The sequence below is a fragment of the Mus musculus genome, chromosome 1, assembly GCF_000001635.26.
Source record: "Mus musculus strain C57BL/6J chromosome 1, GRCm38.p6 C57BL/6J".
Classification (NCBI taxonomy): Eukaryota; Metazoa; Chordata; class Mammalia; order Rodentia; family Muridae; genus Mus; species Mus musculus.
The window spans coordinates 116,445,942-116,462,359 of record NC_000067.6 but is presented as its reverse complement, the minus strand read 5'-3'; the positions used below and the strand labels follow the sequence as shown (position 1 = coordinate 116,462,359).

Below are 16,418 nucleotides of genomic sequence, written 5' to 3'. Positions count from 1 at the left end.
CCTGATCTATGGCTTAACGCTGTAAAATATAGTAGGACAGCATTGAAGATGTAAATTCTTAATTCCTCCAGGGACACCTCAAGTTCTGCAAAGAAATTTTTTATAGGCATTCATGGAAGGCTATACAAGGAAGGAATAAAGAATCACACAATAAGAGAGAGGAAGAAGCTCAACTCTTGTCAGTTGTTATTTTGTCTCTCACCTACTTTTAGGACTATGATCATTATCTCAGCAAATAGTCACTTAATTGTTATCTGAAGACCACTAATGAGAAGGAACTTAATGCCACTGAAGACATTTGCTCCACAGGTGTCATTATTAAACATGCGTGTTTCCTCTTTTCTTAATTTTAATTTTATTTATTTTATATTCTAATGGCAGTTCCCCTCTCCCCTCACTCCTTTCCTCCCAGTACTTTCACCTCCCCTCCTAGCCCCTCTATACCCTCTATCATTTGTCTTCATAAAATGAGAGGCATTGATGGATGTCAAATAACATGCATATATATCCACTTCCAGTAAGACTGTGCATGGGTTTCCCTGTCTAGCCTCTATAGATGAAACCCAATGTTGGGAAATGGTCCAAAAGGCAGGTAACAGAGTCAGAGACAGCTCCTGCTTCCACTTTTATGATCAAGTAACAATTGCACCATATATGTGGAGGATCTAGTAGGTTAGTCCCATGCAGGTTCCCTGGTCAGTGGTTCAGTCTCTGTGAGGACTTCGGGTTCAAGCTAGTTGATTCTGTGGGTTTTATGTCAAAGTTTTCTTTCTAGCTAGATTGCTTCAGAAATCTAACCACTCTAATTCTGTCTCAGTTGTTTATTACACATTTTATGTAGTTTCTGAATCAGTCTCTTTTCTTTTTTTTTTTTTCATTTTTTATTAGGTATTTAGCTCATTTACATTTCTAACGCTATACCAAAAGTCCCCCATACACCCCCCCCACTCCCCTACCCACCCACTCCCCCTTTTTGGCCCTGGCATTCCCCTGTACTGGGGCATATAAAGTTTGCAAGTCCAATGGGCCTCTCTTTGCAGTGATGGCCGAATAGGCCATCTTTTGATACATATGCAGCTAGAGACAAGAGCTCCGGGGTACTGCTTAGTTCATATTGTTGTTCCACCTATAGGGTTGCAGTTCCCTTTAGTTCCTTGGGTGTTTTCTCTAGTTCCTCCATTGGGGGCCCTGTGGTCCATTCAATAGCTGACTGTGAGCATCCACTTCTGTGTTTGCTAGGCCCTGGCATAGTCTCACAAGAGACAGCTATATCTGGGTCCTTTCAGCAAAATCTTGCTAGTGTATGCAATGGTGTCAGCATTTGGAAGCTGATCATGGGATGGATCTCTGGATATGGCAATCACTAGATGGTCCATCCTTTCGTCACACTTCCAAATTTTGTCTCTGTAACTCCTTCCATGGGTGTTTTCTTTCCTATTCTAAGAAGGGGCAAAGTGTCCACACTTTGGTCTTCTTTCTCTTGAGTTTAATGATTTTAGCAAATTATATCTTATATCTAGGGTATCCTAAGTTTCTGGGCTAATATCCACTTATCAGTGAGTACATATTGTGAGAGTTCCTTTGTGAATGTGTTACCTCACTCAGGATGATGCCCTCCAGGTCCATCCATTTGCCTAGGAATTTCATAAATTCATTCTTTTTAATAGCTGAGTAGTACTCCATTGTGTAAATGTACCACATTTTCTGTATCCATTCCTCTGTTGAGGGGCATCTGGGTTCTTTCCAGCTTCTGGCTATTATAAATAAGGCTGCTATGAACATAGTGGAGCATGTGTCCTTCTTATTGGTTGGGGCATCTTCTGGATATATGCCCAGAAGAGGTATGGCTGGATCTTCCAGTAGTACTATGTCCAATTTTCTGAGGAACTGCCAGACTGATTTCCAGAGTGGTTGTACAAGCTTGAAATCCCACCAACAATGGAGGAGTGTTCCTCTTTCTCCACATACTCGCCAGCATCTGCTTTCACCTGAATTTTTGATCTTAGCTGTTCTGACTGGTGTGAGGTAGAATCTTAGGGTTGTTTTGATTTGCATTTCCCTGATAATTAATGATGTTGAACATTTTTTCAGGTGCTTCTCTGCCATTCGGTATTCCTCGGGTGAGAAATCTTTGTTCAGTTCTGAGCCCCATTTTTTAATGGGGTTATTTGATTTTATGGAGTCTACCTTCTTGAGTTCTTTATATATATTGGATATTAGTCCCCTGTCTGATTTGGGATAGGTAAAGATCTTTTCCCAATCTGTTGGTGGTCTTTTTGTCTTATTGATGGTGTCTTTTGCCTTGCAGAAGCTTTGCAATTTTATGAGGTCCCATTTATCGATTCTCTATCTTACAGCACAAGCCATTGCTGTTCTATTCAGGAATTTTTCCCCTGTGCCCATATCTTCGAGGCTTTTCCCTACTTTCTCCTCTATAAGTTTCAGTGTCTCTGGTTTTATGTGGAGATCTTTAATCCACTTAGATTTGACCTTAGTACAAGGAGATAGTACTGGATCAATTGGAAATCTTCTACATGATAACAGCCAGTTGTGCCGGCACCATTTGTTGAAAAATGCTGTCTTTTTTCCACTGGATGGTTTTAGCTCCCTTGTCAAAGATCAAGTGACCATAGGTGTGTGGGTTCATCTCTGGGTCTTCAATTCTGTTCTATTGGTCTACTTGTCTGTCACTATACCAGTACCATGCAGTTTTTATCACAATTGCTCTGTAGTACATCTTTAGGTCGGGCATGGTGATTCCACCAGAGGTTCTTTTATCCTTGAGAAGAGTTTTTGCTATCCTAGGTTTTTTGTTATTCTAGATGAATCTGCCGATTGCACTTTCTAATTCATTGAAGAATTGAGTTGGAATTTTGATGGGGATTGCATTGAATCTGTAGATTGCTTTTGGCAAGATAGCAATTTTTACTATATAGATCCTGCCAATCCATGAGCATGGGAGATCTTTCCATCTTCTGAGATCTTCTTTAATTTCTTTCTTCAGAGACTTGAAGTTCTTGTCATAGAGATCTTTCACTTCCTTAGTTAGAGTCACGACTAGGTATTTTATATTATTTGTGGCTATTGAGAAGTGTGTTGTTTCCCTAATTTCTTTATCAGCCTGTTTGTCCTTTGTGTAGAGAAAGGCCATTGACTTGTTTGAGTTAATTTTATATCCAGCTATTTCACTGAAGCTGTTTATCAGGCTTAGGAGTTCTCTGGTGGAATTTTTAGGGTCACGTATATATACTACCATATCATCTGCAAAAAGTGATAATTTGACTTCTTCCTTTCAAATTTGTATCCCCTTGATCTCCTTTTGTTGTCTAATTGCTCTGGCTAGGACTTCAAGTACAATGTTGAATAGGTAGGGAGAGAGTGGGCAGCCTTGTCTAGTCCCTGATTTTAGTGGGATTGCTTCAAGCTTCTCACCATTTACTTTGATGTTGGCTACTGGTTTGCTGTAGATTGCTTTTATCATGTTTAGGTATGGGCCTTGAATTCCTGATCTTTCCAAGACTTTTATCATGAATGGGTGTTGGATTTTGTCAAATTCTTTCTCAGCATCTAACGAGATGATCATGTGGTTTTTGTCTTTGAGTTTGTTTATATACTGAATTACATTGATGGATTTCCGTATATTGAACCATCCCTGCATCCCTGGGATGAAACCTACTTGTTCAGGATGGATGATTGTTTTGATGTGTTCTTGGATTCCGTTAGCAAGAACTTTATTGAGGATTCTTGCATCAATATTCATAAGGGATATTGGTCTGAAGTTCTCTATCTTTGTGGGGTCTTTTTGTGGTTTAGGTATCAGAGTAATTCTGGCTTCATAGAATGAGTTGGGTAGAGTACCTTCTGTTTCTATTTTGAGGAATATTTTGTGAAGAACTGGGATTAGATCTTCTTTGAAGGTCTGATAGAACTCTGCACTAAACCCATCTGGTCCTGGGCTTTTTTTGGTTGGGAGAATATTAATGACTGTTTCTATTTCTTTGGGGGATATCGGGCTGTTTAGATCATTAACCTGATCTTGATTCAACTTTGGTACCTGGTATCTGTCTAGAAACTTCTCCATTTCATCAAGGTTCTCCAGTTTTGTTGAGTATAGCCTTTTGTAGAAGGATCTGATGGTATTTTGGATTTCTTTGGGATCTGTTGTTATGTTTCCCTTTTCATTTCTGATTTTGTTAATTAGACTGCTTTCCCTGTGCCCTCTAGTGAGTCTGGCTAAGGGTTTGTCTATCTTGTTGATTTTCTCAAAGAACCAGCTCTTCGATTGGTTGATTCTCTGAATAGTTCTTCTTGTTTCCACTTGGTTGATTTCGCCCCTGAGTTTGATTATTTCCTGCCGTCTACTCCTCTTGGGTGAATTTGCTTCCTTTTGTTCTAGAGCTTTTAGGTGTGTTGTCAAGCTGCTAATGTATGCTCTTTCTAGTTTCTTTTTGGAGGCACTCAGAGCTATGAGTTTTCCTCTTAGAAATGCTTTCATTGTGTCCCATAAGTTTGGGTATGAAGTGGCTTCATTTTCATTGAACTCTAAGAAGTCCTTAATTTCTTTTTTTATTCCTCTATTATTTTGTTAACATTCAGAGTGGTTACTGGTATGATAAATATGAGAGACAATAAGCACGACTTGCTGCTGTTTCCATACTTATGTGAAAAGAGACTGGACATGTTTTGTTAGCCAGTTTCTTTTTTGTTGTTTTGTCATACCTATTGTTAGCCTGTTTCTTCTTAAAAATTTTCTCGGGTTCCGGGACTCCGCAGAACTTAGGAAATTAGTCTGAACAGGTGAGAGGGTGCGCCACAGAACAAGACAGCTTCTGGGACAGGCGGAGGCACAGAGCCTCTGAGGCAGCACCCTTTGCGGGCCGCAGACAGCCGGCCACCATCCGGACCAGAGGACAGGTGTCCTCCTGGCTCAGGAGGCGGCCTCAGCCTCAGGAGTAGTGGGTGCCATCTTGGTTCCGGGACTCCACCAAACTTAGGAATTTAGTCTGCACAGGTGAGAGTCTGCACCACAGAAGCTGACAGCTTCTGGGACCTGCCAAAGCAACACAGCTTCTGAGAAAGGTCCTGTTTTGGGCCTTCTTCTTTGGCCAGGAGGAGGTCCAAACACAAGATATCTGTGCACCTTCCCTGTAAGAGAGCTTGCCAGCAGAGAGTGCTCTGAGCACTGAAACTCAGAGGAGAGAATCTGTCTCCCAGGTCTGCTGATAGACGGTAACAGAATCACCAGAAGAACAATCTCTAAACAGAGTCAACTATAACTACTAACTCCAGAGATTACCAGATGGCGAAAGGTAAATGTAGGAATCTTTCTAACAGGAACCAAGACCACTCACCATCATCAGAACCCAGCACTCCCACTTTGTCCAGTCCAGGACACCCCAACACACCCGAAAACCTAGACCTAGATCTAAAAGCATATCTCATGATGATGGTAGAGGACATGAAGAAGGACTTTAATAACTCACTTAAAGAAATACAGGAGAACACTGCTAAAGAGTTACAAGTCCTTAAAGAAAAACAGGAAAACACAATCAAACAGGTAGAAGTACTTACAGAAAAAGAGGAAAAAACATACAAACAGGTGATGGAAATGAACAAAACCATACTAGACCTAAAAAGGGAAGAAGACACAATAAAGAAAACTCAAAGTGAGGCAACACTGGAGATAGAAACCCTAGGAAAGAAATCTGGAACCATAGATTTGAGCATCAGCAACAGAATACAAGAGATGGAAGAGAGAATCTCAGGTGCAGAAGATTCCATAGAGAACATCGGCACAACAATCAAAGAAAATGGAAAATGCAAAAAGATCCTAACTCAAAACATCCAGTAAATCCAGGACACAATGAGAAGACCAAACCTACGGATAATAGGAGTGGATGAGAATGAAGATTTTCAACTCAAAGGACCAGCAAATATCTTCAACAAAATTATTGAAGAAAACTTCCCAAATCTAAAGAAAGAGATGCTAATGAACATACAAGAAGCCTACAGAACTCCAAATAGAGTTCATGAGATAGGGCTGAATGTTTGTTTCCTTGGTTCATTTGTTCAGTTATTACATATGGTGCTAGTCTGATTTCATAGTGTACTTGTCTATGGTTCAATTTGAAGATTTTGTCCTGTCATGTCTGATCAAAAGAAGAAAAGTGATGATATGATCATATGTGTTTATCATCATTATTTCTTATATGATATAATTTCTGTCTTTTCTCTAATTGTCATATGTCTACTAGGTCTTCCCTTTTTCCTAACATTTATTTAGATCTTCATCAAATGCTCATAATCATAATTGTCATCCTCACAGCCTAGGTGCTACAGATACCTTGAAAACTGAGAAGCAAAATCTCCGTTGCCAATTCTGTTTTATTGAGAATGTCACCAGCAAAGATGCACGGATAACAATGAACTACAGCCTTCAAAAGGCACTTAAGTTCTTCTATATATGTGAAGTCTTCTAGTGTGTGTACAGTGCGCTTAAGAATGCGTGAGTTATATAACTAATTGTAAAAATTGCAAAAAAGAAAAGAAATAACAATATTTCATTTGTGCAACAGTAATACTCTTTGAGTAAAATACTCCAGATCCTGCCATTACCAAGTCACAAATACCACAGGTCAGTAGTCAGTTAGTGTGTGTGTGTGTGTGTGTGTGTGTGTGTGTGTGTGTATACAATTGGTGACTCTAAGAGGAAAAACCAGATTCTTAAAAATGAGGTCCTGTGCTACATATTATAGCTCTCACATTACATTTGTCTCAAAATGCTGTACAATTCCCACTTATAACACCATCGAGTATTTATGCTTTACCAGCCCCCAGTGACAGGCAAGTATCCCCCTGAAATTCAGATCTGCTTATGATCTTTTATACTTAATGGAGTTCAGCATGGAACAAATAATAAATAATTACTGCAACACAATTAAACCAAATTAACGTCAATGTGTTTCGACTTCAGTGGCAAATTGACACTGGCCCAGAATACCAATTATGGCTAATAAAGATGAAGTGGAAGGAAGATTAGGCTGAGTTTGCCCAGCTGTGAGGCTCTGCAGGGTGCTGCAGAACATGGGCTGTCGTCCTCCTAGGCAAGTCTGGCCTCATGGCTTCATGCCATCAACACTTACCATTCCTGGAGAGCAGGATAGCCAGAAAATTCTGAGAAGAAAAATTGAGGTAGAGCAAGAGGGTGGGGGCTTGTGTTGTCATGAAACTCAGCATGATTGTTTCCTTGAATGGAGCTAAATCTGTGTAGATAGCTGAAGAGGAAAGGCTTGTGTTCTTGGTCACTGGATATGGTTCTTGAAACATGTATGTTACAGATGTGCCAGAATCAAAAAGAGCTGAAATTTCTGCAAAAAAGAAAATAAGAGGGCATAATTTCAAACTTTCCAACATTTAGTCAATTACTCTGGCTCGCTGTAATACCTGCTCATTGATACCTCTGTATTCAGCACTGGGTGAAGGGTATTAAGAAACTACACAATCCCAGAGTGGGTGGGTTGGGGAGCAGGGTGGAGTAGGGTATAGGGGGCTTTGGGGTTAGCATTTGAAATATAAATGAAGAAAATATCTAATAAAAATGCCTTAAAATGCACAATATGCTTCTTGATGATATTAGAAAGGCTCAAACCCACTCTTATGAATATGTGCACATTTGTGGATGTGGATTCATGTTGAGATTGAAGACTAAGGGATGGATGTACTCCCTTATCCTTCTCCAATTTGTTTTGTGAGACACTGAACCTGGAGCTCATGGACTGGTTAGATTGGCTAGCTCAGAACTATTAAGATCTCACCTCCTCTGATAACATATCCAGTTTTCTAAGTGGATGCTGAAGATCTACACCCAAACTCTCATGTTTCTTTAGCAAGCATTTTGCTGACAAAAACTATTTCCAAGCCCTTTGTAGCCATTGTTTGTAATTATAAGTATGGCTGAGGAGGCTAATGAGAACACTTAGCCCTGTTCTGTATCACCATGTTATTTAGTGAGATTGTCTTTGTAAAGCACTGAAGAACAATGCCCTACAGGGTTTGAAATTATGGAATATCTGTATTATAAGAATGTATGACTTAGGGACTGAGACATGGCTAGGTTAGATGGTTAAATACCTGCTGTACAAGTGCGAGGAAATGAGTTTGGGTCTTCAACATCTACATTAAAAGATAGGTATGGTTGTGTGCATATCTCATCCCAGATCTAGGAAAGCAGAAACAGAAAGAACCTTGGTGTTCACTAGCTAGTCTAGCAACTAGTGAGTGCTAAATTTTGAAGAGCAACTGAGCAAGAATTCTGTTACTGACTCCTGGCTTCCACATATATGAGCATGCACACGTGAATACACACACACACACAAACACACACACATACACACACACACACACACACACACACACACACACACACACACAAATCCCATACATATATAAACATACTGCAAATACACAAAAACAAAGAAAAAGAGAACATAATTTAAACAAAATCCATCTTAGTAACCTCCATGAACTATGTCTTGTGATTGATGGTGTACTGTCAATGTTTCAAAATACTTATTCTGCCACATTTCAGGTTCCTGTTGAGCAGCAGTAGGTGTTGATGCTGCTACTCATCCATTTTTTTTAAAATAACAAGAGATGAAGATGCTAAAATAGGTTTTGCTTTCCTATAGATGAGTTATAAATGAAATCGGAAGCACATTTAGTGAATTTTACATTTTGTTGTTATTTTAGTTTGAGATAAGATAACATTCCAAAAAATAGTTAGTGCTAGCATTTAGGGAAAATTTTTATGTGTAGTATAATTTTTAGTGTATTGATGACGAAACTTGATCCCATCTATGAAACTCCTGCATTTCCCACACCTAATCAAGGAAGTAAAGGTTTAAGGTTAAGTGCATAACTATTAACTGCACAGTGAGAATGTAAATTAATGAGAACCCAGACTGACCCCAGACTGTTTCTACAGAGATTCAGGGACAGATGAATTAAATAAGAGAAGAGAGTGTTTACAACAAGAAATGATGCAATAGTTAAAACTGGTGCTTACAAACATTAATGACATTTATAGAAATGCTTATGAGATGAAATAAAGCAAGCTCATAGCATAAATAAAACTTATACCATGAACTCTACTATGTTAAATGTAAGTACTTTTTAAAATGACTATGTGTGGAGAGTCATGAGCAATTGCCATTACAAGATGGCGCTGGCTTCCTCAGTGCCTAACTAGTAAACAAGCAATGTGCACAGGTGCTGGAGTAAATTCGTGCCAAGTCACTGCCCATCCCGGGGTGTAGGAGTGGGGTGATGAGTGAGCAGCTAATCAGGAGCTGACACGTCACACGGAGGGGTATTTAAGCAGCTCCATTTTCCGGGTTCCGGTCTTCCTGAGAAGTAAGCAATAAAGCTTTGCCGTGAAAGGATCTGGTTGTCATGTGGCGAAATGTTACAAGGACAAGAACTATGTGTTTTTAAATTAGGTTTAACATTATAGATTTGTACATCAATTTACAAATGTCTTATCTAGCACTTTTAGTGACAAAAATATTTTTGTGGTAGGACTAGATTTTTCAGTCAACAATAGAAGAGCGCTGAAGGCACAGAAATACATATTCATAAATGGTCCCACAAGGGAAAACAATCATGTCAAAGATGCCAAAGTGGCTCAGACCATACCCCTGGGGCCACATGGTTGAATGAATGAAAGTACTCCTCAGAGTGCCCTGGCATGGTCGCAAACACACACACACACACACACACACACACACACACACACACACACACACACACACACACATGCACACACAAATAAATAAGTAAATTTAATTTGGGGGAGATAAATAATGGAATCATGCAAAAGTACAATTTTACTACAAATAACAACAACAACAACAAAAACAAAAACAAAAAAAAAAAAACTCAAAATGTAACAAGGTCCTTAAAAGAAGAGATAAAATTATAGAAAGAAGATATTTAAAAATATTTAGAAGAAATTATAGGTACACATTTTCACGTCCTCAAATCCACCAATTATTTCTCATGGATGACAGTAAAAGTAGAAGCAGTAAAAGAAAGAAATGTTAAATTGAGTTTTAACAGAATTAATGATATTTCTGCTTCTCTGGGCCACTGGTAGCATGACTTTGAAGGGGATTTGGGAACTCCACATCCCCTCTTTCACTTCTGCTACACACACACACACACACACACACACACACACACACAAACACACACACATACACACACACACACACACACACACACACACACACACAAATCCTCTAAGGAATAGACTTGTTTCTGTCACATTCACCCACAATGATGTGTCACGTCAACATGACCCCAAAATCAACAGAGCCAAGTCACAGTTGGCTGAAATCTCTGAAATTATAAGCCCAGACGAATATTTCTTTCTTTGTTATAGCATTACAAGAAATAGAAAATCGGTAATTTGGTTGGGCTGGGGTCCTTTGTCCCTGTTCTTGCTGGCACAAGACCCTCTTTGATTCTTTGGAGCTGATGTTGCATTCAAACTGGCACCAAACATGGTATTTGTATAAGACTCTTCCAGATGATACTGGTTTTGGTGGTATGAAATTTCAACAATGAAGGAGTCATGGAGAAAAGCTGAAGTATGGCAAAAGCCCAGGAGAGATAATGGTATAAATTCAAGACTGAAGGGTGTATTGGGAAAAGATGAAGTTTGGTAAGATGTGGTAGTATCAAAGTCACAAAAGAGAGGCCAGGATGCCATTGGTGATGGAAGAGATCTCATCAATTTTAGAGAAGTCAGGACTGTAGGAAAATAGCCAAGGTAAGTAGTGTGTACAAGAAAGAGTGGACCTGAGTCTAGGAGAGGACCTATGTGTATTACAAACAGGAGAGACAGAGACTTGGAGCTGTTTAGGCCCTTGGGAGCCAAGATCATGAGTTGGTACCAGGTGACAAACACTGAACTTTTTACAATCTACTTTTAGTTTTTCTTTGCTTTGATTATGATTGTACCCTGTTTCTGCCACCCCCTTCTACAAAGGAAGAATGTAACTTATTTTTTATATTAGAGGTAGAAATACTTTAGAGACCTTGGACTTTTAGAGACTTCAGATATTTAAAGGTCTGAACTTTTAAAATTGTTTGAATTTTAAAAATCATGGAACTTTTAAAAGTAGATACTAATATGAATTCTTAGAGACAAAGAGAAAGGAAAGGTTATGATTTTATAGCAATGTATTGGTATGTCAAATTGAGTCAATTGTCCTTATTAATTTTTGTCAACTTGACAGAGGCCAGAGTAATCTGGGGAGAAAGAACTTCAATTATGAACATGACTCTATCAAACTGGCCTACAGGCAAGTTTGTGTGGGCATTTCCCTGATTAACGGTTGATGTAGAATGGTTGGGCAGATTCCATTGTTGGCAGTGCAACCCTAGGCAAATGGCCCTGGGTGTACAAGGGAACACGCCGAGCAAGCCAGGAGGAGCAAGCAAATAAGCAGCATGCCTCCCTAGACTTTCCTTCCTCTCCTGCCTTTGAGTTCCTAAATCGACTTCCTCAAGTTATATTCTCCGACCTGTAAGCCAACTAAACTCTTTCCTCCCTGAGTTGCTTTTGGTCATGGCATTTGTCACAGCAGCAGAAAGCAAACTAAGATACAAATAAAATGCATTTGGATCACACCCCCTCCAACTCCTTCTCCCCTCTCAACATGTATTCCCTCCTAACTTCATGTTATTTATTTATTCAACTGTCACTCAGTTCAGTTAATGTTGACTTTATTGCCATGCATGAAAGACCATTCAAGGGAGAATGGGTACCACATCAGTGCTCATACCCTAAAGAAATTGACTCTTTCTCAACTAATAATCGTCAACTGCCAATAAAGTCTCAGCTAGAGATGGAGCCTCTCAAGCATTTCCAAAATTGTTATTGGAATACTAACTAGATTAATCTTTTATAGGCTATGTGTAAGCAACTGCAATTGCTATGACTTTATGAGCCGTTATCTGCAAAGTGACTAGTCAGATAACTCAATGGGTAAAACTTCTTCTCATCACACTGGAAGACCTGAGTTTGATCCACAGACCTATATAACAGAATGGGAAAGTCAACTACTAGAAGTTTTCCTAACCTCCACATGTGTGCTGTAATATCTATATTCTCCCCAAAATATAAATAAATGTAATAGAAAAATATTTAAAGTCTTTAGTGAATCCAACTGGGATGGGGGCTGTTTTATTCATTTCATGTTCTGATGCATCGTTTACCATGCTTGGTCTTAAAGGTTGTTCTAGTATTTTCTTTTCTCAAGGTGTTTTTTTCTTTTAATATGTCCTGGCAATAACAAGCAGATAATTCCAAATAATTCAAGAGAGGATCAGTATGAGTTAAGGGAGAAGTTAAATTACAGGATCCACATGAAGCTCAAGAGAAAGGAAGGCCAAAGAGTGAAGGCTTCGGTCCTATTTAGAAGGGGGAACAAAATAATCAAGGGGAGTACAGGGTGGGAGAGACTTGATAGGAAGAAAAGGGGAAAGGGGGAAAAGATGGGAAGAATCAGGTATGGGAGGAGATGGAGAAGATGTACAGAGAATGAGAAAATTGAACAATGTGTGTAACAATGGTGGATGGGAAACTGTGGTTAGCAACCAGAACTCCCAAATGCCAGGAAAGCAGGAGCATCCTAGGACCCCATGGGGATGACATTAGTTGAAATACCCCACAAAGGAGAGGGAGAACCTGTTGAGACCATATTCAGTGGTTAGGAATGGCCCCCTCATTGAGGGATGGCGCCACCTACACATCTCCAAAATTTTAACCCAGAATTACTCCTGTCTATAACCTCCATCCATCCTTTGTGGCGCCTGGAGAACTGAAGTTAGTATACCCGTGAACACAGCCCAGAAGAGAGGACGGTGCTTAGGGCTCTGGTGAGTCGCTAGGTACCTGGCACGTATTCACTTCTTATGAATTGGCTCAAGCAAGACCAGGAAATGTGATGTGTAGGAGGGGAATTTTTTTTATTCAACCTCCATCAGCTCTTAGCTAAAATGTAATCCTGTAATAAGGCAGATTAAAGAGAGAAAAACACATTTATTAGCATTTGCCTTCATCTATAGGAAGGAAATACAGGAACAAAGAGTGTAGTAGAAACTGAAGCAAAGGCCATCCTGAGACTGTTCACCTGGGGATTCATCCCACATTCAGACACCAAACCCAGACACTATTGCTGATGCCAAGAAGTACTTGCTGACAGGAGGCTGATACAGCTGTCTCCTCAGAGAATCTGCCAGATCCTGACTAATACAGATGCAGATGCTCACAGCCAACCATAAGACTGAGTACAAGGACCCCAATGGAAAAGTTAGGGAAAGGGCCAAAGAGGCTGAAGGGGCCTTATCTGGCATCAATGGGAGGGGAGGCACTTAGTTCTGTGAAGGCTTGATGCCCCAGTGTAGAGAAATGCTAGGGTGGTGAGGCATGAGTGGGTAGGTGGGTTGGGGAGCACTCTCATAGAAGCAGGGTAAGTGGGGATGTTATAGGGGAGCTGTGGGGAATTGCAGCTGGTCTCCAGTGGAGCTGAGGTCTGAACCCCGATGGTCATAATTCACCTACATGACATGGTAGGCATTCCCTCATGCTCCTGGAACTCCGGCCCCTGCCTAAGGTACCAACTCCCACAGCCCCTACAAAGAGAAGCATGGTCAGTAGTCAAGTAAGCAATGGCCCAAGCTTCTGACCTTCAGGCTAAATTCCTCCCCAGTTACCTAGTAACAGTGAAGACCATAAAAAGGGGTGCTCAGCCTCTTATTCCTTTGTCCTCTCACCTCTCCCCTTTTTCTTTATCTTCTTTCTTCTCTCTCTCTCTCTCTCTCTCTCTCTCTCTCTCTCTCTCTCTCTCTCTCTCTCTCTCTCTTCCTTCTTTCTACCTTCTCTCTTTCCACTGCATTTCTATAATAAAGCTCCAAAATCATAGAGTCTCTGCTCTGCTCCTTCAAGTTCCACTGCACACTCTGGTCAGTGCTGGGAACTTCTTCCCTCTTCCCTCTCTCCCACAACCCTGGTAGCTTTAGCAAAGTAGCTCGGGGGGGGGGGGTTGTCCCCAGGCAGGGCTGCCCCTTAACCACCCCCTGAAGAGTGGGATAGAGGAATGCCCACCCAGGGATGAATGGATAGGGTAGATAGCAGCCCTCCCACGCCTGACTGACTGACCAGAGAATAGGGAAACTGGCAGGGTGTGGGCATCTTTTTCCTTCTGTTCTTCCCCAGGGCCCCAGCCCCCCCTTTTATTTTGTTCCCAACAGGGGCTGCAGAGGAAAAACTGGGAAAGGAAATAACATTTGAAATGTAAATAAATAAATTACCCAATTAAAAAAATACAGGATCCTTCAAGGAAAACACTGGGCACTTTTATTTTCTTTAACTTTGAGATTAAGCTAGACTAAATAAACTACTGCTTGGTAGAGTAGCTTGAAAAATGTCTTTTAAGCCTTAAGAGAACTCTATGTTGTTGAAGTGCTTAAAGTATGATCATCAAAACCTATGTTAAAAATAACTTTTATAGTGGTAGCTGCTATGTTTATGCTGGGGAGGTAGACTCCCACATCTCTGTAGCTTTCTGACTAACCAGACTAGTCCACTGGAGAGTCTAGACAAGTGAAAGACACTGACTCAAAATACAGAGTAGATGCTACCGGAGGAATATATGTCCATTTCTTCTATGTACTGTTCACAGGTGCTTATTCCTCATACACAGAAATATGTGTGTGCATGGCCACACACACACACACACACATACACACACACACACACACACACACACACATGTATCCCAAAAAGGACTGTGTCTTGATGAATTGGTAAGAGTCATGTGGAATTGCTGAGTTCTATAGCAGTTAAAATATTTCATTTTAATATTGACTACTATTATTGAATATTGTTACATTGTGTGTTCCACATACTTCATTTTGTGAATAAAGGAAATGATAAAAATTTTAGGAATGTTATAGTAGACAAACCTTTTATTTTATTTTTCTCATTGGCACATATTCATTCAAACAAAGATGGTTTATGTCTTTCTACACTTTATTTTGCACTAAATTATTTTGGTCCTTTGATACATTTAATTCATGTACTAGAACTAGAAATTTTATTATGTCATTAAATACAAGTAGATGATCCACTGTTAGTCTTCATCTGATACTTCAGCCTGGTTGATGTAGCCATTTTCAATTATTACTGAGCACAACTGAACCAACTAAGCCAGTGAGCATATAAGACCAATGTACAGATATGATTATGTTGGTGAGCTAAGCAGAGACTAAACACAGGAAAACTTTCTAAAAGCACAAAGTATGGTCACTGCTTGAGGGCATGGAAAAGGTTGGCTTGACAATACCATGTCAGTACTACATTGTCACAAGTAGGAGAAATGGTGTAGATTGCCTGCAGATATAGGTTATCATTGGTTTAAATGTGGCATGTGGGTAGTAGAGCATTACTTGCAGTCTGGACTGCCTAAGGGCACAGGATCATTGGCCATGGTATCTGTATGCTATGGGACAGCACATAGTAGTGGCATATATGCCTACCGTACCTTTCCTGCAGAAAGGTCCTTCATACGGTGAGTTGGTACAGTCACAGGAATAACCAGTATGTTTCTCCACACACTTGCCCCCATTGTGGCAATTGCTTCCATAGCTGCTGCAGTGACCTGGACAACCAGGTCTGACTCCAGACGTGACCTTTGCCCTCTCTTCCAGGTCTACTTTATGCCCATTCAAGAGTAAAGAACGGATGCATCCAAGAAAGCCTTTCTGTCTTGATGATGTTCCTCCTAATGGTGAAAAATAAGAGGGAAAACATGAAAGGTGTCATAGCTGTAATAGATAGGTGTAGCTCATAGATCACAGAAACTCTAGTTGCTCCCTCTCCCAGAAATCAGGCTAAATCCTTCTAAGGGGTCTCACCCTAGTCAGGATGAGAGAGGCTACTGTAGTCACAGCTCTTCCTCTTTCCTTTGTAGCTGCAAACAAGGGACGTTCTGCCATTATTGCCAAGACCTTAGAAGCTTAAGTTCAAGCTAGATGCTGATGATGTCTAGCATGTAGAGAAGGACATTTGGTGTAGGACTTATCCCTGTCTCCTTGGAAATATGTAGTGACAAAATGCTTCCCTTTTTCTGTTGGACCTAAGAGCTCCTCACTCACATTTATGGGCCTATAAGTCTTTTTGATCTTGAGGCTATTACTTCTTCAAAGGAAGCTTATTCAAAGGGCAATTTCATCTCAGCCTCCATCTTTCCACCTGGACCTGTGTATTCCATGAGAGTAACTCTTTGTGGTAACACTAAGCTGTAGTGCTACTGTCAGCTCAGCAGAACTTTTCTTTAAGTTCCCAGTAA

At 40.3% G+C, this 16,418-nt stretch overlaps 1 protein-coding gene across 4 annotated transcripts in view; it reads right to left on the bottom strand.

Annotated features, from left to right (window-relative positions):
- The window catches only part of Cntnap5a (contactin associated protein-like 5A), a 902,587-nt gene that overhangs the window by 124,964 nt on the left and 761,205 nt on the right, over positions 1 to 16,418 (bottom strand). For 3 of the 4 annotated variants that reach the window (NM_001371013.1, NM_001077425.2, XM_006529774.3), the window contains 2 exons: positions 15,612 to 15,851; positions 7,143 to 7,367 (listed from right to left, as the gene is read on the bottom strand). In NM_001371013.1, the coding sequence (NP_001357942.1) occupies positions 7,143 to 7,367; positions 15,612 to 15,851 (465 nt within the window). Of the gene's footprint in view, positions 1 to 7,142; positions 7,368 to 15,611; positions 15,852 to 16,418 lie in introns of those variants that run through there. The other variant, XM_006529775.4, reaches the window with a different exon arrangement.